This window comes from Hoplias malabaricus, chromosome 18 (genome assembly GCF_029633855.1).
Source record: "Hoplias malabaricus isolate fHopMal1 chromosome 18, fHopMal1.hap1, whole genome shotgun sequence".
NCBI lineage: Eukaryota > Metazoa > Chordata > Actinopteri > Characiformes > Erythrinidae > Hoplias > Hoplias malabaricus.
The window spans coordinates 24,594,098-24,621,392 of record NC_089817.1 but is presented as its reverse complement, the minus strand read 5'-3'; the positions used below and the strand labels follow the sequence as shown (position 1 = coordinate 24,621,392).

General features: G+C 40.2%; 1 protein-coding gene across 1 annotated transcript in view; it reads left to right on the top strand.

The window, feature by feature from the left end:
• The window catches only part of LOC136674370 (3',5'-cyclic-AMP phosphodiesterase 4D-like), a 280,825-nt gene that overhangs the window by 1,016 nt on the left and 252,514 nt on the right, over positions 1-27,295 (top strand). The window contains exon 2 of the mRNA XM_066650364.1: positions 22,476-22,561. Within this exon, the coding sequence (XP_066506461.1) occupies positions 22,517-22,561 (45 nt within the window). The 5' untranslated portion in view covers positions 22,476-22,516. The remainder of the gene's footprint in view (positions 1-22,475; positions 22,562-27,295) is intronic.

Below are 27,295 nucleotides of genomic sequence, written 5' to 3'. Positions count from 1 at the left end.
GCAAATAAAGAGCTACTTTACTAGACGGTCTTTTTTCTAAAGTTAAATAACTGCATCATGACTTAAGCAAAAGTCTCTGTCAACTTTCCAGCCGATCTCCTTTTTGTGTAGGAGAATATCGATATCCAAATTCCATATGAGATATTAAGATGGCTTGTTTTGTGTCTCAAACGTGTTAAATGTGTCATAAGTCCAGATAGTTGAATATACAGTCCAAAGCAGTGTTTTTTTTTTTTTTTTGGTTTTGTTTGTTGGAGAGGCATCTTATGAATATTCATTCATTCATTCATTCATTCATTCATTATCTGTAAGTGCTTATCCAGTTCAGGGTCGCGGTGGGTCCAGAGCCTACCTGGAATCATTGGGCGCAAGGCATTAAAACACCCTGGAGGGGGCGCCAGTCCTTCACAGGGCAACACAGACACACTCACACATTCACTCACACCTACAGACACTTTTGAGTCGCCAATCCACTTACCAACGTGTGTTTTTGGACTGTGGGAGGAAACCGGAGCACCTGGAGGAAACCCACGCAGACACAGGGAGAACACACCAAACTCTTCACAGTCACACGGAGCGGGAATCGAACCCACAACCTCCAGGCCCCTGGAGCTGTGTGACTGTGACAATAATTTTACTGCTAAAAAGGATTCCTGGTGTAAAAGATTATTAAAACACTACAAACCTCCATTTCCAGAAAATATGGGACATATTCTAAAAATGCAATTCAAACTGATAACTGTAATTTATGAATTTGTTTTAACCTTTAACAGACAAATGGAAAACTGGAACATACTCACAGAGACAGAGTCATGTTAACAACTGGGTCACATCACGTTTCTTTTAACTGTATACATTTAATTGTTTGGGAATTGAAGACACTAATTGTTGCAGTTTTGGAATTTTTGCCCATTGTTGCTCTTGAGCCTCTTAAGAGTTTGAGGTCGCCATTGTCTGACATTCCTCTTCATGATGCGCGTTTTCATCTTTGACACATAGAATCTCGCTTGCCCACAAAACATTTCCACTGGCTTTCCACATCTCAAACGACTTTGGGCCCAGAGAACTCAGAAGTTTTCTGTGCAAATTGAATAAGCATACTCTGTGTTTAATAGTTTGAAGTTGAATTTTGATGCAGTGGTGGACTGTATTAAGTGACAGTGGTTTTCCAAATGACTCCCAAGCCAATAAGGCTATATGTCCATCAAGGTAGCATGACATGACGTACTTAGATTTCCCCTGACTCTCTGACTCTTTTCATGACGTTATGAAGTGTAGATGGTGAAAGACCTAAATTCATCGCTTTATCTATGGACGGGTTGACAATTCTCTCACATATTTTGGCCTTAAATGTCAAGCAGTGACCTATTTGCACTTGCAAAACTGAGCCTTCGGCAAATGATCCTTTTATTTCCTTTTATATTCTTTTTTATATTCTTTTCTATTCACCCGCTTATAGTGTAATGCTTCAGAACAATGAGACATACATTTACTTGTCCCTCTCATTCACGTCAACCAGGTTTCCCCATTCTTTACTGCACTAACAATCTGTGCTCCTCCGGCAAGGCTTTAAACTAGATGTTGGAACATTGCTGCAGGCCTTGAATGCATTTAGCCACAAGAATCTTAGTGAGGTCATGTACTGATGTTGGATGATTAGCTCTAGACACAAACACTACACCAACTTAAAGTATTGAATGGTGCTTTGTCACTGGAGGGAACACAATCCATGGCCCCTCATTTTAAAGCTTCGGTGATTTAAACCCCACTGGCCAGTTTTCGTCACTGCGCTTTGTCACTGTAGCCTCATTTGTGAATGGTTTAGCCCTTTATTCTATTAGCAATGCTTTTCTAAAGGCATTGTGCAAACTGTGAGTGCACAATTCAAGCTTCACTGCAATGGGTGCTCATTACAGTAGTATAAATAACAATTCACTTATTAAAAGGGGTGGTCTGAATTCTTTCAGATATGTAATAAGATGCAGAGTAAGTGGGAACAGATGAGGTGCGTTGTAGAATATACCTTACTTTATGTACTTTGTATGTAATGTTTTTGGTTTATCATTTGCTTGGGGTTTAATTACCAATGAATTTTACATGAGTATTTCTTATTGTTTTGAAGTGTGAAACATATATTCAGCTGATTTATACCAACAGATATGTCTTGAGTGAAACAATCCATTTGTAAAAGTAATAACACAAAGTACATTTATTTAATTATCTTTTATTTTATTTTTGTCTCCTGGATCTACCCCAGTGTTTTTTTTTATATAATTTTTTACAGCAATGTACTGAAATCCCGCTCCGGGTGACTGTCTGTAAGGAATTGGTGTGTTCTCCCTGTGTCCGCGTGGGTTTCCTCCGGGTGCTCCGGTTTCCTCCCACAGTCCAAAAACACACGTTGCAGGTGGATTGGCGACTCAAAAGTGTCCGTAGGTGTGAGTGTGTGAGTGAATGTGTGTGTGTCTGTGTTGCCCTGTGAAGGACCGGCGCCCCCTCCAGGGTGTATTCCTGCCTTGCGCCCAATGTTTCCAGGTAGGCTCTGGACCCACCGCGACCCTGAATTGGATACACGCTTACAGATAATGAATGAATGAATGAATGTACTGAAATCAGTTGGGAGGGGGAAGGGCTGGGAGTGTCCTACCCTCCTCCCAAAAGTTACATACCACAGTTTCTACAGTGCTGAACCTGGAATAGCAATGACAGATGCTCTTTTCTCCCTATTACAGGTCAGAGGATCATCACAATTATTTTGAAGCTGTAAATTTAAGGTGCAACTATTACACAGTGTTCCTTTAACATAAATAGTTGAGTGTGCACATATAATAATTTCCAAAATTTTCTGGCCACCCTGTGCACTTGGTAAATTCACCTACTTTGGTGTGGACACAGATATTCAGTTTGGCACACTCGGCTTGTATAAACGCCATAGGAAATGAGACACATGGGAGCAGGTGCAAATGAGCCTAAGGTAATTCAAAAGGCACTGCAACATCTGCTCTAAACCCTTATCAAAATGTAGAGCAGTACCTGCTGTAAAAGGGAACTCAGTTTGAATGTTGGATGAAGGTGTTAAGCTTTTGATCAAATATTGGATATATGTAAATGTGTTGGCCTTTATTACATCACAACAGCAGTGAATTCAAAACAAGCATTATGCTGCATAATTTTGTAAATAAATTGTAGGAACTGAACGGTAACCGGGTCTTTTTATACGAGGCAGTTAGGAATATTGCGTAGGTGGTAGTCGGTTTATTGTCTCTGGGGATTTGTACTGCTTAGAGATATTTACATAGCTTTGAATATATGGAGAGAGATATTCAAAGTCTAAGTGCCACAAAGAGCTCATGCAGGTTGAAACTGGGTAAGAAGAGAAGGGCAGTAATGCAGGGTTTTTTACTGTGCGTAATGGTATAATGGTGTAAAGTTAGCCTAAAAATAGTGCTTCCCACTTCTTTTTTATCTTGGATTAACTTGGACCAAGGTTGTAGCCTGGAGACAAATGCTGAGGCCTAACGTGAAGCCAGACAAACAGAGTTAAAGCCAAGTAAGGCGTGGTGCTGCTGTAATTACACAAACAATGGAGTGAATAAGCAGCGTGTAGGATTAGAACTGATTAAAGACTCAGTGAGCTGTGTGGTATACAGTGTTTGTGGTACACTGCACAGGCTCTGCTCTGGGAGTTAGTCAGAGCCAGCTCTGCTGGTTTGGAAAGGGGGTGGTGACACACCATTTGTGGGACGGCTCGGAAGCTCAGCCTCATCCCTTTAAGTGAGGGCATAAGAGCGTACAGCTTTGAGTTACCAGCATTTTTGTGGGCATGCCTTCGTCACAGGAATAATAGTCTAGATTATACAGATAGTCCAACCAGCTTTAGATTATTGAGGGTTATGCATTTTTTCAGTGTTGGAAGTTGGCAGTTGTACCGCAGCCAGAGAAGACAGGTGAGTTTATTTGCTCTCGGTGTTTTAATGACTGTTCAGGTTACATGGCGTTTGTACGATAGCTGCTTAAGGATCTTGTTTCTTTGTAGTTTCAATGAAATGTAAGTGGTATTATTTTTCTTATTGTTGTGAAACATTCGATTTTTAAAAACTTTGTTCATTTATTAGTTAACAAGTGTTCCACAGGACCCTCTGTTGTATTAATATTGTTAAGTTAAAGCGCGGTTTTAAAGCCGGTTCCATAAGGCATTTTTGAAAATAAATAATAACAATCAATAAATAACATATGCTAGAATACTGTGCAAGCCACCGTTTCCATATATATGTTTCCCACAAATATGTTAATAATAATACAGTATAATCAGTTAATTCAAAGGAACTGTGAATTAAAATGCAGACATCTTTGAGTAACATACAAAGAAAACTTCCCTCAAATTTTCTAAACAAATTTATACCTGGTTTTAAATGTAGCAGGGAAATCTGCAATGTTACACTTGCCTCGGGTCTTTTTTGTTCTCATACTGTGGCTCAGAAGTTTATCTGACCTTCTCAGAGACAGATGGTAAGCAAGGTTCTGAGCATTATCCAGCTCTTATGCAGTGGTGAGATTCAAAATGAAACCACAGCAATGTCCTCCACTTTGTCTCTCTGTAAACGTATAGAAGTGTAAAACTTACACCATATTGTGAAGTGTTTGAGAACATGTACAAATGCAACTTTTCTGAAATCAAAGGTTTGAAAGGGTAGTTGGTCTCTCTTTGCAGCAGTACCTGCTTCTTCCATTATGGGAAGCCTTTACAATAGATGTTGGGAAATTGCTGTGAGGGTTCGATGGATACGTATCTGTGACCACAGTGGGTGTAATGGGCGTTAAAGTAACTAAACAATAAAGGGACACAGTGTGTATGGCTAAGCCGAATGCGACGCCACTTTGTGTGACTTGATGAATAGGCCACAGCATTTTTTAACCATTGCCTTAAGCCTGCAACTCGTTGCACTGTGGGATGCACATAGATTATTGCTAGTGCTAGTATTTCTTTGAATTTGCATCATCCATACCCCAGAGCATCTGTCCTTTCATATTTTTGTGAACCCCTGGAGCACACCTTTATATAGTTTTTTTCCTCTGAAATATTTTTCCGCCGTCAAAATTAGTTGCTTTTGAGAACTGGATGATTTTGGGGATGCTATGCTTTTACATATGTCCAAACGTTTCAGGACATTTCATAATTATTGAGTTCAGCTAGTTGCAGCAATTGTGGACACAGATGCTTGTTTGGGCTGTGGAGCAGTAGACTTGCATTCTCTGAGACAGTCCTTGGTCAGAGTTCAATATCTTTACATAATATCTTTGTGTGGTTTTTCTCAGTAAGGTACTTGTGGCTGAATGCCATTTAAACTGATTTAACTGTCCACAACCTACTCTAAAACCTTCCCCGAAGAGTAGAAGCTAAGTTGACAAACCACAAACCACAGTAATAGAAGCTTAGCAACAAACCGCAATCAATATTATTGATTTAGAAATATTGCATGAGCAGGTGTTCACGAAAATGTAGCCAAAATGGTTGGTTAGTAAACAAATAAACCCCACCTGTGCCATACTGTGGAAAAAGATTGATATTATTATTTCAAATAATGTATCTTCCCTATAAGTGTGTTGCCTGTATAAAATTACATATAATTACAATAAATAGAAAAAACACACACTTACTTTTATTTTACACTTACTTACAGTAAAAGTAAAATATATTTATTTTTGTCCCTCAAAAATGTAGATTTCCCTAAAAATTGGTAGAAACTATGTTTGTTTCCAGACGTTCTCCTTGATTGTTTGAATTTGTCAAATCAATATCATACTTCATTTAACACAATGAAACATTTATGAACCTCAGTAAACCTAGGTATAGGATGATATCCATAATACTGGACTGCCACGAGGAGATATTTGGAAAATGTTAAACCAACACATTCACAAACACAATATCACAACTTACTCTTCTAATGTTGTTTGTTTTATTCTAATATTTGGGGTTGTTTTTAAAGCAAATGATGCCTTATTGTTTGGATAAATAGCTTTTCACAGTACTGTAGCTTTATGGAACAAAGTGTAGATTTAGTGTGAGGAAAACCACAATGCACACCTTCCTCTAATATCCGTAGGAGTTACGTCAGGGGAACGAGATTAATAAGAACTAGTGACGAATAAACACACAGTGCACAAAGACTGAATAAACATACCTATGATCGCTGTGAAAATGAAATTGAGATGTGTGTGTGCGTCTGTATTTTGTGAATACAGACAGTTCTTATTCTTTAAACCTATAATAGGGTTTTTGCTATGCATTTGCAATTTCTTTAGAATGGACCAGACACCTTCATCAAACTCTAAAGAATATACTTCAGATATCTTTGTCAAAAACCAGCCAGTACTGGTTCTAGTGTCTTTTTCCTCTTGTTTATTGAAAGGCTTCCAAAGTCTCTGCTGAATTCTGGACAGACAGGGAGCAATTCCCAGGAGTAATAGTTTATATTTTGAAGAGGTAAAACCGGCTAGGGTGGCTCTGGAAATCTGAAAAGAAAGACACAGTCTAGCCAAATATCTGTGGTTACCCGTTCTAATGACTGTTCCCCAAAGTTAAGTTGTTCAGCTGCATCAACAGCTTGTGTAATCTGCTGTGAAATACTGTGATTCACAATACCCAATTCCAAACATGGGCTTGAGGGGTATAAATCCACCCAGCATTGGACGGTGGAGCAGTGGAATTGTGTTCTCTCTTATGACGGTGGTCCATCTAATAGTTTTGAGATGAGTTAACCACAAGTGATTAGTTAACCACAGATGAGTTAACCACAAGTGTTTGTGATTGAGAACTAACATTTCTTGACCTTGCTATGGTTTGCAAGGCTGAATGCCATTAAATCCTTGTAGCAGCCTTAAACGTCTAGGGTAAAGCCTTTGCAGCAAAGTGTAGAATGTTTCTACAGCAAACAAGGGAATATACTCCATATGAATTACCTTCATTTTAGAATGTTGGATGAGCAAATCAGCATCAGTGAATTAGTGTCAGTGGAAAAGAGGATTCAGATTTATGCCAGATATTCTTCAGACTTGTCTTTTCTGCAGAGTTGCAGTTATTTTAGAAAGATGACGAAGATATAGTTTCTGAGTGATGACAATGTCATGTTAGCACGTGGGCTAACCAAGCCTTCCAGAAAAAACTGGCCCTATTTTCACTGTCTAAGCAAAATGCTAACCCTGCACTACTGTAGTCTTGTTTCTCTTATGGTAGTGTGATCATAAGTGAATGGCTGTAAGACACTTATCCTGAACTCTTATCACAGTGATGAAAGACGCTACATAGCTTCTTTTACTGTCAGTTCTTTAGACTGTGCCGTTGGACCTGTGGGTTATAGGCCAGAGTGGATTAAATGTCTGGCCTCCTTCTGTCTTTACTTTATTAATAAGTAATTAACTTTAACGTAATCAAATACTCAAACAATGCTTTTAGGTCAAATAAAACACGAAGGCTTAAAATCCAATGTTATTGAAAAGTACAAAGTAGACAATAGATGGCACTTGGATCTTCAGGGAAGGCCTGTTGAAAAAGTAGCCTGTAGTTTAAAAGGGTAATATTAATACCATATTAAAAGCAAACAAACACATGATGAGAAATTAAATTAGTAGTAGTAAAGATTACTTTGGGACTTAAGAATATTACATTTTCAGGCGACAGTGGCAAAAATGAAACCTTCAAAAGAGTCAAGATTCAAAAGGGGAACCTATTTTCCTCTGATCAAAGAGCAGAAATATATTAATTCATTCATTCATTGTCTGTAAGCACTTATCCAGTTCAGGGACACGGTGGGTCCTACCCGGAATCGTTGGGCGCAAGGCAGAAACACACCCTGGAGGGGGCCAGTCCTTCTGTATAGAAATATTCAGACTTTATTCTCAAAATAATCTGACTTTATTCTCAGAAATTCTGACGCTGAACTCAAAGCCATTGTAGATGACCTTCTGAACCACAGACATTTATTCAGGCTTTTACTGGAACATCCAGAAAGCAGGGGCTTGCAGTAGTCCAACCTAGAAGTGAGAAAGGCATGAACAAATTATTCTGCATCCTGCACTGACAGTGCATTTCTGAGCTTAGCAATATTTTAAAGAAAAAGAAATGCCATTCCAATAATATTACTTATATGTTCACCAAAGTACGACACTATGTACTCGAGCAACAAGATTTAAGTCCTGGACGAGAAATGGTTAAGTGTCTTTAGCTCAGCTGCAGATTAATATGAATGCATAAGTATGTGATTTCTCTACTTAACTGGGATTTCCATCCATCCATCCATCCATTATCTGTAACCGCTTATCCAATTTAGGGTCGCGGGGGGTCCAGAGCCTACCTGGAATCATCGGGCGCAAGGTGGGAATACACCCTGGAGGGGACGCCAGTCCTTCACAGGGCAACACAGACACACACACATTCACTCACACCTACGGACACTTTCGAGTCGTTACTGGGATTTCTAAACCTTAAACTCAGTGTAAAGTTTGTTGGCTCTAGAGGATGACAGGACAAGGGCAGACGTTTGCCCATAGCCGCAGGTGCTGAGGTGAGGCAGTGGACACATAACCCCTCTCACCTGTTCTGGCTCCGCTGATTACTCTTCGGTATCGTCCTAACGTGACCTAGTGAAGGACGAGCAGACAGGTATAAGAGGATGTTAAAGGGAAGAAGTGAAAAGAAAGTGACTGATCATTATTTATGTATCACTAAAAGTACCTAACAGAACCTAACCTATCTGTGCCACAGCTGTTTCTCTTAAAACTCTCTGACAAAGCAGGGATGTGATGGAAAGCTAATGAACTGTCTGTTAGCAGACCTTAGTTGAACTTGTAATACACATATAACCAGCCATTCCAAGTACAGAAATCCTGTGCCTTTGAGTTTTTATAGATTGGGTTAATTTTCAGTCCCAGATTTCTTCTGAATGAAGTAAAGGTCTGTGTGATACTCTTTCTTTGACAACAGTGCCATATAGTGACACTCTTAGATTATGCCTCTTTTTATTCATGCCTGACATTGAATGTGCCATTCATCCTCCTACAATGAAAATTCCCCACCACAATGCCCCAGAGATTTTAATGAACAGTCTATCATCACATCCTTCTTAATTCTGCATCTCTGATATGCCATAGGCCTTCAATTTCACAATCTAAATACCAGTTACAGAACAAACCCTGGGAAAGACACTTTCTGCAAAGCCTTGCTACAGTACGAGTTGCATTCCATAAGGTCTTTATATTGATATAATCTTCTCATCCTGCATGTAATATTAGATAGATCTGGGAAGTGACACTTTCTTAGGGTAAATAAAAAACCATGGCTCATATCGATAATTCATTTTGTTGCAGTTGCTATGAAAACTAATACATTCTGAGTAACACAAATGTTTGAATGGAAATTTGAGCATTGTGCTGTGCGTGACTCTGGACCTCAAGGCAGTAGTCCTCCACCGTACACATTGAACGTATTTTATTTTACGGATTGCGTTATTTTTACCTATTCCCAAATTTGGAGAAGGATCTCAATGGAAAGCTTTTTCTGATGAAAGTGTTACACTATATTTTTCAAGTAAGAATGAAGTGTATTTATGTGGAACGCCCTTCAACTTCTTGTAGTGATACACTTGGTCCATGGTTATATTTTTGATGGATTGTTGATGTTGGTTCCCACTTCTCAGTCAGCTGTCGTCATACTTTACTGAACTCCTTAGCTCCCTCGTCCTCCTATCTGCATATGGCACATTTGGCAAAAAGCTTTGCTCCCCAAATGTTTTCTAGCAGGTTTCTAACACTGCACAACCTTGGTTTGTAAACTTGCCTGCAATCCTACACAGTCCGGATAACATGAATTCCCACTGGAGACTTGGTTAATCTCAGTATTTTTTCCTCCATCCCTTAGGTAGCTTTAAACCTGTTGTCGTGGACTGCTTTATTCGTGGTTTGGAACTTGGATGTCTGTAAAGCTTGTTATTGATGATCCAATCTTAAAAACACTATAAAAATTGAGCTTAGGGAGCGTACACATGGGCTCTGTGTTGAGCTGCAAAATTAGTGTCTGTCTTGTTTCGTCACTGAGCTGATCCTGGCCACTGAACTGCATGTGAAAATCTTGGTTGTCAGTTGTTTTCATTAGTTTTAGCGCTACAATTAAGAAAATATTACTGCTAAAGTGTCATGCTTTGAAAGCTCAGGAGACTTCCTAGTGACTTTTTCTTAAACAGCATTAGACAAAGGAGGAGTCATGAGACACGGGGGATATAAAGGAGAGATGAGGGATGGCAAATCTAAGCATAGTTTGTTATTTTATTGAGATCTTTATTGAAACTCTAGCGGAGACCTGTCTGAGATTGCTTGGGTGTGTTTCTCAGGAGATGTATTTGAGAATCAGGAAACTTAAGAAAAAGACCCCTTGGTTATTTCATCTGATTGCACTGTTGCTTAGAAGAAATGGTGGAGATATTAAGTTTCTAGATATACAGGCAGTGTTTTAAGTTTATATATATATAGTTAATAAATTTCAGTGTTTAAATAATTTCCCAATTAATTGTTCCCCCCAATACAGCATTCATTCATTCATTCATTATCTGTAACCCTTATCCAGCTCAGGGTCGCGGTGGGTCCAGAGCCTACCTGGAATCATTGGGCGCAAGGCGGGAATACACCCTGTAGGGGCGCCAGTCCTTCACAGGGTGACACACACAGTCACACATTCACTCACACACACCTACGGACACTTTAGAGTCGCCAATCCACCCACCAACGTGTGTTTTTGGACTGTGGGAGGAAACCGGAGCACCCGGAGGAAACCCACGCCCAATACAGCATGTTTATTTTAAATTGTTTACCTGTTTCTATGGTTGGATTCCATATAAAAAACTATCTTTTCAAACCTGTTTTTTTAAACACACATTTAAAGGGAACGTCTATGATTTTGAGGAAATACACCTCTAAGCTCCGTGTTTTTAAGGTGGAAGGGTGTTTGAAGGAGAAACATACGAAAGTTGTTCATACATGGATGAAGTTGAAATTGAAGTTTTTATCCACGGTTTCAATTACCACAGAAACTCATTTTTAACTAGAGCCATCCTCATTTCGGTTTGTGCTTTTCCACGTTTGGAGTTCTCTGTGTTGTCTAAAAAACCTGACAGATGCCTCTGCCATGCGGAGAGAGAGAGAGAGAGAGAGAGAGAGAGAGAGAGAGAGAGAAATTAGCATTGGGGCCACTGAATATTAATTACATAAATGTACTTAAACCTGAATGTTTATAAGGTTTATATGGATATTCAGTGGAGTTCATAAATTGTGACTCCCTATTCCAAGGCTATAAAGTAGCGCCCTCTAGGGTCACAGAACTTGACGATCACAGAACTTAGTGTAACACCGGACCGAGCCAGTTTATTATTCACTAGGGCTTCGTAAACACATTAAACATTTTTTATTGCTTAAAGATGTGTACTATGCCTTTAAGTAATAAAAGTGTAAGGCACAGGGAAACAGATGGTCATTTTTATCATCCCTCAATCTTTTTCTCTCAAAAATGGCTGCACTTAAACTCAAACACAGGTAATCTCAGGCAGTAGTTGAGGACCTACTTTCAGAAGGTGACCTACGGAGCAGTGATTTTCCCACAGCCTTGTATTGCTTGTCAAAGGTGTTGCCTTTGTTCTGACCTGTTATTTTGGCAGCAAAATTGGTCTGGATTTGATAAAGTCTTTTACCTCCTAATGTATAGCTGTGTTTTAATACATTGCTCAGTAAATTTGAGACTTAACATTCCTTAATGATTGCTTGTCACTGTTATACTGTTGGATGTGTAGTACATGATAGTTTAAATAGACTTTACTGTAGCCTTTTAATTGTATCTGTTAGTTGTCTGCCGATAAATACAGGGCATTTAAGATGATACCAAGATTACATCCAGGCAGCCTCCACAATCTCCTCAAATCTCTTTAGAAGTGGCATATATCAGCATTCATTTGGGAAACTCTGGACTTTATCTTTAAATAACCAGCTCAACCCTTGGCTTACACATGGCGGTAAGGATATAGCCTGTTTATCTCGCTTTTCTGGAAAGATAGCTTACGTGAATCAGAAGCTGAAGTTATTACAGCTGTCTTTATTATCAAAAAGATATCTGTTACTGTAAAAACAATAATTCTACAGTAGAAATTGTGATAACTTGGTATTTTTACTAAAAGAGTGTCATTTCATGACCATTTTTCAACCTCTCTTCGTTTCTTTGTATCAAACTAGTTTATTATGTTATTATCTTCAAAGCTACATTATGTAGGTTTAAGATTTTAGGAATTGGAGGGAATTTGTCACTGGAATTTGAGTGAATCGAACAATAAAATATGAGTAGCCTTCACTAGCCTTATTCAAACCTTATTAGGGCCCATGTACAATATGTTTGAGCTGCAAGCCGAAGCTGGAAGGCTTTTAGGGAGCACCAAGCAGATCTTGTATACAGTCACATGAGGCATTTTGTTCCAGGACAAACACATTCATATCACTGTATGTCTTCACACTACTTCACTTTACAATAATATTTCAAGCAAAGATACAAACCCAGCGTTATCCAATATCACACAGCGTTAGTCAAACTGAGAGTTACCAACTTTCGTGTCTGCACATATGGTGTGCATGCACGTTTCAACAAAGTCTTGCGGTAAGTCACGCAGTCATCCGGTCAGTAAGCGATAATGCCTCGTCTGCTCTGGCCTGCTCGGCTGTCTGCCAATAGTGAAATAAGATTGCCTTTATTCCCCCCAATTTTTCAATGTAAAGGGCATCACACTGATGGCTTTTTAGTCCAAAGCACTCTACAATGTAGGCCACAGCTGCCCCTGAGTGTATGAAGCTCATATGCGGAAAGTGTACATATAAGTGAATATTAGTCTATACTTGGTGCTCATTTTTCATCCTGCTTTTTGTGTATTATTCTATATTTTTATTGTGCATTTGTGTCAGAGTGTGGCATTAAAGTATTGGCTTGTGAGATGCTTAAACAGCAAGAAAAGCCACCACTACACCTTCCAGCACGGTACAGATCATAACTGTTAGCCACACTCCCACTAATTTTCCCAGCCTGAGCATGACTACATGACTTGAGCCTGTGCCTCTTATGTGGCCTGAACAAAAACCCAAATCTGAAGTGACAGCTCTAACATTTGAATGAATATTTCAGGCTTTACAGAGTGACTTGCAGGAGCAGTAGAACACCATCTTTTAACGGATTACCTTTAACAAACTAATCTAACAAATCTCAGTACAGTTTTAAGAATGTCTTATGTTAATGATCTCTGTTCTGATAGGCTGACCTGTAGTAAGCATGGGTAGTGAATGTCCAAAGGCCTTTCTTTTCTGCTGCAGCTGGAGACTACCGCATACTGGAACTTACTGCATGAATGTTAGAGCTGTTTTTGCCAACGACTGTAACAGTACCGCCCTGGAATGGCCTTACACATTTACACACATCTGCCTGGAAGGATGCTAGAGCCATAACAGTGATGCACTCGTAATGGGATGATAACAGAAGGTGTTGCCGCAGAACAAAGGAACAAGTGATGTAGCAAGAAAACATGATGAGTAGAAAATGCCATAGGGGATTCATTTCTTTAGTCCCGGCATCATTTTCTTGAGAAGTGTTAAGATATAAATAGGTTTGATCAATCGAATCATTTGCTCATCTGCTTGTTTGGTTTGCCACTTTCTATCAAAGGTTATTTTACATATTACATGTGTATGACTTGTACTACAGTTTTGTGTCACAGCAGTGCAGCTGCTTTGAACACAGCTTGGTGCTTCAAAAAAGGATAGACTGATGATAATTTGACTAGACTGATGAACACAGTCTAGTTCAATCAATTAGATTGAGCACACACTACAAGCTTTTGAATGTGGAAAATGTTTCCATGAGATCATTCTTTATGTCAGTCAGCTTCTCTGTCATAATGGACTCATATTGAATCAGTTGTTGAATGGCATGAAGGATTTCTCATTATGAAAAGCACTGTGGTGGGATTTTGGAGACTAGGTCCTTGTCCTGTATAGACCTTTTTAGTGAGCATTTATATTTACATTTTTAGAAAGAATTGCTATATATTTAAATAATTTCAGTGCAAACAGCCATTTGGTGTGATTACGAAAATCTGCCGTTCCAGGGAAATGCACAGAGCGAGAATTGTTCGCAAAATGCAGCTATAAAAGTGCTCTTCCTTTTACTCACACCCTATACATTCTCCTGTCTCCCTTCAGTTTTCCGTGACACTAAGAACTTTGCAACCAAGAGCCATCTCGTCACCTCGACTCTACAATGACTGCTTTCTCCTGCTGAGTGCTGACAGCAAAGCCTCCCCAGAACTTGTCCCCAACTTTCTCAGAGTTCCCCCTTCCCTTCCCTATACTGCAGTCTAAAATGCATTATATAGCACTCATTTGTCACACAAGAGTTGTATTCCAGTTAACAGTGACACCCTCCAGGGGGAAGTGTACAAAGGCAAAATAGTACTTTTTGTTGAAAACTACGATCACCTAAATTGACTTATATGAGCTTGGAAATGTTCTGCTTGGGGGCTACATTATATTTACAGATGTAGTCGTGAACAAAGATATACAGAGCCATCTAATTTAGACATAGTCCCCCTTCACAAACCTGTCTTTGATTTAGCGACCTGTTTACTCACCAAAAAGTCAACCTGTCGCACTGTCCAGCTCTTGTTTAGTTGGAAAGCAGGAAGCCATATTGTCAGAGTATTCCCAAAGATCTTTTTTTCTTCAGTGTTGCTTTTTTTGGAGAACGGCAGGGGCTTCTCCACACATGAAACCCACTGGCATTCCTTCCACTTCAGCCAAAAAAGCAACCTACTGTCCATTTGCTTTAAAAGCCAAGATACTCATTATTGCCTTGGACGTTCTTGCAAACTAGAACTTATGGACGCCAAAGATGCAGCAATTGGGTGAAGCTGCGATCACTTTTCTTGCAGCCGTACGGATCGATTGAACAGTGTTCATTTTCACAACCATAACAACCAATGGCTGTTTCAGAAACCTGAAGCCAACGAAGATGCAGGATATATGTGCATTTGTATGTAGGGCTGTGTACAGCCAAGGTTCCCAACCAATGTTTAATATAGTGAATAAAATTGATAAAACTGTACATTTTATGATACCAGTGTTTCTAGTGCCACCGCTGTAAATCAGTTCTATTCAATGGCCCATTTCATATCAAACTACTATGAATGACTTTGTCTTCATTTCAACCACTCAATTATACAGACGTTCTGAGAAGCTGGTCCAATTACCCATGTCTTGGCAGTAGAGCATTTCCACTCTGAAAACATACTACCGTGCTTATCATTCTCTAAATTCACCATCCAACTGAACTCTCGAAAAAGGAGCACTGTTTAATGACTCAGTTTTAGGAATGTGCCATGGGCCTTCATGTGCCCAAGCAGATGCTGCATTTGGTGGGTAAGTTTGGCAGGGAGACAGATGAAACCTGGCAACCTTCCATCTCATTTAGAAAGGCCTATTGCGCTCTGTAGGAATTCCAGTGATGGAAGGCGCTTGGCAAATATTGGATTCCTTCACATCAGACTATTTTTTTTGTTGTTGTTGTTGTTTTTTTTCAATATTACTTAAGCCCATTAAACCCAAGTCCTGTACATACATCTACACTTCAGTTCCCAGCTTTCATAACTGCAACACTCTCATAATCATTTTATAGTTGTTATTCAGTAACAATCTTAAGGTTTAATTGGTTATTTTTTCAGTGTTGTTATACTTATTATAGGAAAGCATTCACACACTTTGTGCCTAAATGAATGTGAATGTGGTTCCATTTCTTCTCTCAAAGTCTGGTGGCTGTAATACCTCTCTGGTTTACACCAGACTACACATACCATTGAACATTGTGAATATTTAGTTCATTTACATTTCTTCCAAAGCCTCTCATTTCATTCCATGTATCACTATGGAGATGATACTAACTGTGTTTGCACACCTGAACATGTCCACAATGGGTGCGCCTTACATTATTTCACTAATTGTAAGGGATGTCTACAAATGTTTGGACGTGTAGTGTACTTAGCCATAGGCGAGGGTTGTCCAGTCTTGTTACAAGTTTCCACACATGGCCAGCTATTGGAAGGCTGAGATCAGTTTGTTAAACAAAGACACCATGTCATGGATGCCATGCATTGTCAGGCTGTGCTAAGCCTCATATCTGTGAGCAGAGTCAAGTACTGTGCAGTTTAGCTCAGAACAGCCTGACAGTGCACACCGACACAGGATAAGTCTGTTTCAACGATTGGTGCTGAAGATAAGACAGACACTACTCTGTTTAGAAGCAGTGGCCAGGTAACCGACTGTGGTTAAAAACCTCACACATGTGAGCACAAAGTTGAGAGAAGTTTTATCTGAGTATTTTGTTTGTTTTCAGGTTCATTTCTCTCTGTTTTAACCCAAGCTCAGTGCTAAACTCACTACTGCTGTTGGCTACTGGGCTTTTTTATTTTTTATTTATTTATTTGTTTTTTTTACCCACCCATTTTCAGAGTGTGACATCACTATTCAGAGAGCTCCCACAGCGCCCCTTTCCTGTGACTCTCTTAAATGTCCATGAATGGACTCTTTGGCTGTGTAGTAAACTTAGTCAACCCAAACACAGAACAGAACTTTAACACACCACACACGCCATAAGTTTGAAATACCTCCCTCATTTTGAGATACCGCCCACATTTGTAAATGCTGTGGTATATGGGATTACGCTTAGCCCAACCCTATTGTCGTTATATACTGTATCATTGGAGTCAAAGTCTGCTTACACCATGGGTCCTCAAACTTTTTTATCAAAGGGCCAACTCACAATTTTTCAGTCTTTCGGGGGCCGAACTGCAGCCAGAGGAGAAAACATCTAGAAAAAAACACTATATACTAAGTCATAAATATTTAGAAGTTAAAATCAATTATATTTAGAGATTAAAATTATAATATTTCAAAAACGTAACGTCACTGTGGAGTATGGGATGGAAGCTCGTTCCACTTACGCATCTACGTTACGATACACATTTCATTATTTCATTATTGATTGATAATCATTTTCCAAATGATTGCGAGGGACAATTCAGTAGTTGCTGGATTGGTATAGAGACATATCCATTCCATCTCTAACCAAATCTATGCCCTTGGACAGACCACATGATTTACAGCTGTAGTAAAAGGGGCCGGTCAAATGAAAGCAGCAGGCCGTAGTTTGAAGACCCCTGGCTTACACCAATCCCTATGGACACTGGTATATAAATATGGATACTGGAATATTAGTAAGTGGCATTTATTGTATATTTGCATCACCTTTGTAATCTAAACCAATTTGTTCATTCAAATCTCACACATAGTTTTGGATGCAATATTATCCTCAAGAACAGAACAAATTGATGCACATGCTTTTGCAGCCCTTTTTCTTTGCTGATTTAGAGATACTTTTCAAAAATCTACTATGAGGCTGTTACTGTAGCTAAAGTTGGTGGTAAGCTCACAATGAACACCTTTGATTTAGGAAGAAATGCTGGATGTGTGGAGGTGTCATTCATTGTGGATTAAATCCATTCAGAGTAGACACATGGGAGAACCCAGACAACATCTACCTTTAGGCTGGGTGTTGGAACATCATTCAAAGTACAGTTCCATTGTTTTACAGCTCGGTAGGTAGGGAGCTTATGACCTTATAGCTACCGTTTAGCACTGAATATGAAAGACCACTGCCTGCCCAAGGCATAGCCAGAGGCTCTTTACCCTGCTCTACTATTATATTCATCATCACCTACTCTTATCATCTCATGCACAATGTACTTTTTGTCTTCAAGTAACCAAAATAGGACTCTGACATTCAGAGCCAGGCATTGCTTGGTCTTTTTTCTTGTGGCTAACGTCTTACCATGTTCAAGGTAAATCCTCTCTTCCAGCCAAGGTAACATTATTAAACCACTCATTGGACCACTTTGTACTGACATCTTATATTTAGCCACGTCTGTCTCGCAGTCTCCTTTCTCCTGTGACAGCAGGCTGAAAGGCATTCATTATAGGCTTTACAAGGACAGGGCTATATGCCTCAGTGATGAATGATGATGTCAGGCAACACTTTCAAGAAAGCCTAGCTGAGAGAAAACCCTGTTGCTTTTGCTTCTGCATATGTCCTGACATTGCTTTGTGAGGTGCCAGTCCATTCCAGCAAGATACGTCATGATTTATGCTCACCAGTTCAGTTTCTGTGGCCTTTGGGGAAGCTTCAGAGACTCTTTTTGTTGCTTAGTGTTTCTTTAAAGATTGGCCTATGGCAGTGCTCCGGAAAGACTTGAACCAGCTCATCACTTCAGAACAGGCTCATGTTGAGTCACAAATTGGTGTGGCAAACCGTCAATCTTAAGTGTGTTATTAACACCATTAAATGCGGAGAAATGCAGTGGGGGAAAAAAAGAAGCAGAGCCGGACTTGCCTTGTCACCGTCGCAGATTTTTGACATTTCTCATTTCCGCCTACATGAATGTGAAAATACATGAACCGTTTTATTCCGATCATAAACAGCCGTCATTATGACTTAAGTGACATGCCGTGACGTTAGACAAGTTGTTTTTGTTCTACCACACCCAAGATTTTCTTGTCATGCGACACAATTACAATAATTTCTCTTCTCTTTCATAGCCTCAACTTTGTAAATGCCTCCTTTTCCATACTAGCAATCCATCATTCTAGTGCCAGTGTTCAGTGCTGCTGGTGCCTTTAACATTGTGTAGGATGGTACTTTATGGGTGTGCAACAAGAATTGGGCAATTTTGGCGCTCTGGCCTTAACTGAAATTGTCAATGTCTTCACTGCTGTAATGAATAATATGAACCAGTCATTTTTAGTATTTGAAAATTGTGTGCACATGTCATTCACCGAGAACCGGTCGAAATGTCTCATATTATAGTTATGCATTTGACAGATGCTGTAAATGCTCTTTCTAATTAATTAATTCATTATCTGTAAGCGCTTATCCAGTTCAGGGTCGCGGTGGGTCCAGAGCCTACCTGGAATCATCAGGCGCAAGGCGGGAATACACCCTGGAGGGGATGCCAGTCCTTCACAGGGCTACACACACTTACACATTAACTCACACACTCACACCTAAGGACACTTTTGAGTCGCCAATCCACCTCCAACGTGTGTTTATGGACTGTGGGAGGAAACCGGAGCACCTGGAGGAAACCCACGCAGTCACAGGGAGAACACACCAACTCCTCACAGACAGTCACCCGGAGTGAGAATCGTACCCACAACCTCCAGGCCCCTGGAGCTGTGTGACTGCGACACTACCTGCTGCGCCACCCTCTTTTCTAATACCTTTTCTAATGATTTACAGAGCAGAAGTGCTCAAGTGCCATCCCAGAAGGGTGTTCTGCAGCAAATAGTGATAAAATGCCTATAAACTAATAAACTAATTCCAGAAGAAATGGGGTGTCCACAAATATTTGACAAAGGTATTGAACAGAGATATTATAGTCACTAAATGTAAAAGCAGTGTAAATGTACCCCTAAAAGACAATGGTTTATTGTCCAGTTTAGTTCCGTTTAAAGGTACATTACATTCTGTTCTACTCATACAGAGGTATTTTAGAAGTGTAATATATATATACAGGGGTTGGACAATGAAAGTGAAACAATAATTGATTAGTATGGTGTAGGGCCTCCTTTTGCGGCCAATACAGCGTCAATTCGTCTTGGGAATGACATATACAAGTCCTGCACAGTGGTCAGAGGGAGTTTAAGCCATTCTTCTTGCAGGATAGTGGCCAGGTCACTACGTGATGCTGGTGGAGGAAAACGTTTCCTGACCCGCTCCTCCAAAACACCCCAAAGTGGCTCAATAATATTTAGATCTGGTGACTGTGCAGGCCATGGGAGATGTTCAACTTCACTTTCATGTTCATCAAACCAATCTTTCATCAGTCTTGCTGTGTGTATTGGTGCAATGTCGTCCTAATACACAACACCGCCTTCAGGACACAATGTTTGAACCATTGGATGCACATGGTCTTACTGGTGCAATGTGCAATTAATGAACCTTGGCCACCAGGCTGCTCCAATTTAGCCATGACACCTCCCACACTACAATAACAGGTGTTTCAGTTTCATTGTCTAACCCCTGTATATATATATATATATATATATATATATATATATGCGGCACGGTGGCGCAACAGGTAGTGTCGCAGTCACACAGCTCCAGGGGCCTGGAGGTTTCCCGCTCCGGGTGACTGTCTGTGAGGAGTTGGTGTGTTCTCCCCGTGTCCGCGTGGGTTTCCTCCGGGTGCTCCGGTTTCCTCCCACAGTCCAAAAACACACATTGCAGGTGGATTGGCGACTTGAAAGTGTCCGTAGGTGTGAGTGTGTGAGTGAATGTGTCTGTGTTGCCCTGTGAAGGACTGGCGTCCCCTCCAGGGTGTATTCCCGCCTTGCGCCCGATGATTCCAGGTAGGCTCTGGACCCCCCGCGACCCTTAATTGGATAAGCGGTTACAGATAATGGATATATATATATATATATATAGTATTATAGTAGTTAATACTATAATATATTATACTATAAAATAGAGTGTATTAAATCAGCAATCTACAATTATTTTCCATAACTAAACAAACTGAATATGTGCTGTTGAGTGTACCACCACGCTGAAAGTTTTTCTTTGAGTTCATAATGTAAGTAAATGTAGTATTAACAGGGTTGGGCAAGAACTGTCATTTGTATTACAAGGTGGGCTTACCCTTGTGTGCTCAACTAGAGGCCAGTAATGTCACACGCTACACCAGACAAACTTAATGTATAGCTCATAAAGTGCAAGCGCATCAGGTAAAAAGCACTTAAAAAACTAGCGCTGCAACAAAACATGGGCTGATGTTTATGAGTTGATTTTGAAATCATATATTTTTCATGTATATATCTGCCAAAGCTGACAAATACAACAATGTTCCGGCTTCATCTTCCTGGGTTAGATTTACAGAATACAAATTACATTTACAAATGAGAAAGAATAAAATCTAAGCAGTGAAGTGTAGTGTCAATCAGTAACTGTCATCAAATGCTGATGGTGTTTTTGTATTAATTGTTAAAAACAAACAAACAAACGAAAAAGTTAGTTTATTTTAAACATTCTTTGTGCTTTCAAGGAGATGTAAAATTATTTCTAGTGTCAAAACCAACCACTTTAAGGCACATTCTTGGGCAAAAAGGCGAATGGGAACTCACAAAGAAACTTCTGAAGCTTGCATCTCATTGCGAAGCATAATTTGCCTGTATGTGGCTGTCATGGGGCTTTGTGTGTTATTCTGGTGGAGAGAATGCCACAGGATAGGATTAGACTCTCAATAAGGAGCTGGGAATAGGCAGCTTGGCAGACTTTACTCTGGTGTTCCCTTCTGTCTTTCAGCCTTAGACTGTGTCTGCTTTAGTGACAAATAGGCAAACTCTCTTGTTTGGCTTCTTGTAAAATAATCATTCAAACAGACTGTTTTGGAGTAAGAGTGAGAGAGAGACTGTGTGTGTGTGTGTGTCTGAAAGCTGTAGGGGAGAATGTGGGTCAATTACACACTCATACGTTATATTCAGTATAATTACAAATTTGGTCACAGTACATTTTTAGATTTTTAGGCAAAAGAATAAATTACAAAATGAGAACCTTAACAACATTCTGTCATTTCTGTCTTTCAGATGTAGATTTACCACTCTGTTTTCTGATCATTGTTTTTGGCTGAACTACCAGTGTTATTAAAACAATACCAGAGAATATCAGACAGGGTATAAATACATTTCATGGCAATGCCACTAACCATACATTTATTCCATCCTAAAAACTGGATATTAAGATTATTATCTGAATAATAAGCTTATATTTTAGGGGTTAACGTTTTATGTTTCAAAGCATTAAAGGGTACTATTTTTTAAAAGAACACTATATAGTATTTTTACCTTAAAAGTGCAGCTTCTAAAACATTGTGATGCTTCGCTGACCTGTCATAGGGAGAATAGAGCCTCGGTCATCGCTCCTACTTGCTCAGCACCGCAGAAACTGCACTATGTAACTTTTGGAGGAGGGTAGGAAAGCACGCCCCCACACATTTTTTATTTCAGGACAATGCTGTAAAAGTGACTTACACTCTGCAGTAATGTAGGGGGGAAGCCAGGAGCAAAAAAACAAAAACAAATTTTAACTCGTATTCTTTAATGAGCAGTACGCATTACTACTTGCTGTTGATTGTAGAAAGCTGGATTGCAGGATTTGAACCTGAAAGTGTTACGTCAAGCTCACTGACTCTTTGTAACGTAGTGCAAAATAGGAATGTGGTAATTAGCGCCTAAAGGAAATGTTAACGTGTTCAACAGGTCTTTGTTTTTGATGAGGCACTCCATGTGTTCTCTTTCAGCACATTCACAGTTTAATTGGCGGCAAGCTGCACAAGTCCTCATGATGAAAAGGAATGATTGCACTGTGGAGGACAGACAAGAGAGTGTGAGTGAATTTTTCTTTTTTTCTTTGGTATACTCTAACAAATATATGTGTATGTTTTTAATTTGACAGTGACGATTTACACACACACACACACACACATTCATTCATTGTCTGTAAGCGCTTATATCCAGTTCAGGGTCGTGAGCCTAGCCAGAATCATTGAGCACAAGGCAGGAACTTCACAGGGCAACACAGACACACACGCATTCACACCTACGGACACTTATAAGTTGTCAATCCACCTACCAATGTGTGTTTTTGGACTGTGGGAGGAAACCGGAGCACCCGGAGGAAACCCAAGCAGACACAGGGAGAACACACCACACTCCTCACAGACAGTCACCCAGAGGAAACCCATGTGGACACAGGGAGAACACACCAACTCCTCATAGACAGTCACCTGGAGCGGGAATCAAACCCACAACCTCCAGGTCTCTGGAGTTGTGTGACTGCAACACTGCCTGCTGCGCCACACACACACACACACACATATTTTATGTCCACATTTACAACTTTATAGAAGGAAAACATATTATTATTATTATTATTATTATTAATAATACTAAAAATAACAATAATTCATTCATTCATTCATTATCTGTAACCCAACCGCTTATCCAATTCAGGGTCGCGGTGGGTCCAGAGCCTACCTGCAATCATTGGGCCCAAGGCAGGGAATACACCCTGGAGGGGGCGCCAGTCCTTCACAGGGCAACACAGACACACACACACACACCTACGGACACTTTGGAGTCACCAATCCACCTACCAAGTGTGTTTTTGGACCGTGGGAGGAAACCGGAGCACCCGGAGGAAACCCACACGGACACAGGGACAACACACCAAACTACTCACAGACAGTCACCCGGAGCGGGAATCGAACCCACAACCTCCAGGTCTCTGGAGCTGTGTGACTGCGACACTAACCTGCTGCGCCCCCGTGCCCCACATACGACTTTATAGAAGAAGGAAAACATATTATTATTATTAATAATAATACTAAAAATAACAATAATTAGTTTCTTAATTTTAAAAGAGTACAGATGTAATGATCTATTCCTGCCCTTCATCATGTTTTAATCAGAAGGGTTATTTTTGTCGTTCCTGTCGTTGTCTTTTTACTACTTCCCTAGCCACTCCCTGCACCTATTGTGCATATTCCCTTTGATAGTTCATTAGGCATTAATCTTGTTTTTCCATGATCTCTCGGTATATGTTCACACCTGTCTGTTTCAAGTTACTGAAAATGTCCACCTTGCACCTGATCCCGCCTCGGCCTCTCCTTTGCTCAGCACCTGACACTGATACATCCAGGACACTAGGTATCAGTGTAATCGCTGTTCCATTACAAGAAGAAGAGCCGTAGGAGAAAGCGGTTGATTATTCTTTGAGAAGTACAATGCTCTAAAGTTATTTTCATCTTCGGAAAGCTTTGTAATTAATAATGTTTAAGCTTGCCAAGAAGAGAGCTAGTTAGCCTGTACAATAAATTTGCACAGCTAATAATAGCTGGCTTTATCTCCAGCTAGAGATTATGTGGTAAGTTACTGATGTTGAATGATTAGAGCCAGATCCCACACATCCTTCATCCCATTCCAAGGTTATTGAATGGAGCCTCCACTCCATAGAATGCAGATCCCCTGCAGCACAGCCCAGTGTGATGGGACTGTACACCCCTCTAGCCCATGCTTGGCACTGGGCATGGTGACCTTAATCTCACATGTGGCTGCTCTCAAGCATCCCATTCAACTGGACAGTGCCCTTTTCATGAGGATTTGACCAGTTGTGAGAGCACCTTGTAGTAGCTGAAAATCAGGTAAAGCGTGCAGACCTTCTTTATTTAGTTTAGTTACTGCAAGGTACACACATTGTGTACACAGCTGTTCAGTATAATCTCTACAGAAATTCTAAAATGAAATGCATTGCTGTGGAGCAGCTGAATATAAGCTTAAATATACCATGCACAATGCCAGGTGTTGGCTTGAGGAGTATAAAGCCTCCCAGCACTTCACTGTGCAGCAAGAAACCTTCAAAATAAATAAAGATAAGCTTATATTGACAGTGAATGGTGGGGCCTTTCGACATGAACTGTGATTTTATGACTTTTCTGTGTTTATATGATGAAAGATTTGGCTTGCATTATGAAAACCAGATTGGTCGTGTATGTTCATAAACCAGATCTTTGATTTATGCCACTGGAATGCTTCTGTAAATGTCAGGGCAGAGAGTTCACTGGAAATGACTGGGAATTTGTCTGCTGCCTGATTACAGAAGAAGCACAAAAGAGCTAGCCGTTGCACTTATATTTCTACAGCCGAGCTAACACACAAATAGAAAGCTGATAGGGCTAAATGATTGAAGATCAAAGCGTTTACATTCGTCCACATAAGGTCAGTCGAATCCAGTAAATTACACAGCTGCAAGACCAAAGGCAATGAAAATGAGGTGCACTTCCTTCCTAATACACTATGGCTAAGACTTTATGGACATCTGCTCTTGCGATATTTTTTTCTGAAATGAGTAAAATGAGTAGGTGGTTTATCCTGCTTTATTCTCTTCTGGGAAGGTTTTAGACTTGATGCTGGAATGATATGAGGGTCTGATTGCTGTCCCTCATGAGAACATTAGTGAGATCAGGTACTGAAATCCATACATGCATTCCTGCTCTGGCTGGGTACCCCTCTATCCAACACTTGGCATTGGGCAAGGTGACTTTGGGATCATGTGCAACTGCTCCAGTGTATGAAGATAATACAAACTGTGTGTTTGCGACATTGAACACAACCTTCAAATAGTTCACAGTTATACGGGTTGTTGTTAAATGTCTAGATATTTAGTGTAGCTTTTAACATAAAAATTTATATTTAATTCATTCATTTTCTGTAACAGCTTTATCCTGTTCAGGGTTGTGGTGAGTCCTGGGTCTTGAAATCACTGGACACAAGGCAGGAACACACCCTAGTCAACCACATGTCACACATATGGACATTTTCAGTAGTATTTGGACTGTGGGAGGAAAGTGGAGCAGCTGGAGGAAACCCACACAGACACAGGGAGAACACACCAAACTGCCCACAGACAGTGACACAAGGCTGGATCTGAACCCACAAGCCCAGGACCCTGGAGCTGTATGACGGCAACACTAACAGTGCCACCATGTCACCCTCAAAAGTGCATGTTATCTTTGAACTCATTGACTGTTCTACTTTCTTGGACAGCCTTAGTAAGTCATGACCTAGAAATTATCTTCCAGTATTTATCAGAGCCAGCTTTTTGGCCATACTGCTTAGAAATGGAAATGTATTACATAAAGAGGATAACAGAAGTAGTTTGCTTTTTGCTTGATTACACCGTGCTGTTTATAGTTTGAACGTACATTCAGAACGCCCATGCTGAGTGTAAGGCCCTTATACATCAGTAGAGCTGGATGTGACAGAGGGCACAAGTTCAATACACACACACACACGCACAGACCTCACTCTTCTCACACTGGCCCACTGTGAACTCTCTGCTGACCTGTCACACCACATTAGTGTCTCCAATGTCCAGCAGTGTAATTCCAAATCAATGTTTGTAATGCCAGTAAATGAGGGCACATAGCACCACCAGCAAAGGCAATGAATATATTAGAGTAGGACCGCCTTTAAAGGCTTTTGCAATTAGGGGATTGCGGAAATGTTGCCGTACCTCAGAAAATGGGGGGATGAGTTTTCTCCAGCTCGCTCAAGATCCCAGCCTTTCTGAGATGCTGTCATTTTTCAAGGGCAGAAGGTTGCATCTGCAAACAGCAATTGTGACTCATTAGCAATCTTGATGTTTCCTCTGCATGCTTGATTGCACCATTCGCTCCAACATTCAGCATAATGCTTGTTTTTGTGAAAGCATCCAGCAGTAGAGCTACGTGCTTTTGCTTTCTCTAATCAGTCATTTTCTCACAAGTCTCTATTTAAGGACCTTTGCCTTTCCACCCTGTTTCTGTTTATTACGGCTGCTTTCTGATGTGACCGCTTTGATGGTGTAGGCTATTTAGAGTTGAACCGTGGGGAGAGGCACATTGATGTCAGTTTGTTGCACATATGCTCATGCATACACTCATAATGACATAAAAACATGTGACCAATATTTTATGTGTGATTTTACCGATAAATATATCAGTAAATGGATCATTTGTAAACGAAGTTATTCAGAGTGTTTTAATATGAAATGCTATGTTTTAGATAATGTTACCGGCAGAAGCGTCCACAGTGGTGGTTATGGGTACCACGTGTTTGCTCCCTGGTATAAGGCATGGTGACCTCAAGAGACCGTTGGGTTCTATCATTCTCATTATCGCATTCTCCACGGTGAACCATTTCACAGCCAGCTTCTCAGAAGGACTTTGATTACAACCCTGTTCTCCAAAAACATGGGACACTGGGCAAAATGTGAATAAAACCTAAATGCAATGATGTGCAAATAATTTAAACCCAGCATTTTATTAAAAATAGTATGCAGACAATATAACAGGTGTTGAGTTGGGACTACTGTGTTGCATTTTCTGTTCTTTAATGGCGCTCTAGACGTTTGGGAACTGAGGAGATTAATTGCTGTAGTTTTGAAAGTGATAGACTAGACAGCACCTGGACTCTTTTGAGCCATGCTGTTGTAATAAGTGCAGGGCATAGTCTTGTCTAGTCTTGACATAGCCTTTGCCCATGCAGTCAGAGATGCTTGATGCTGTGCACTGATACAACT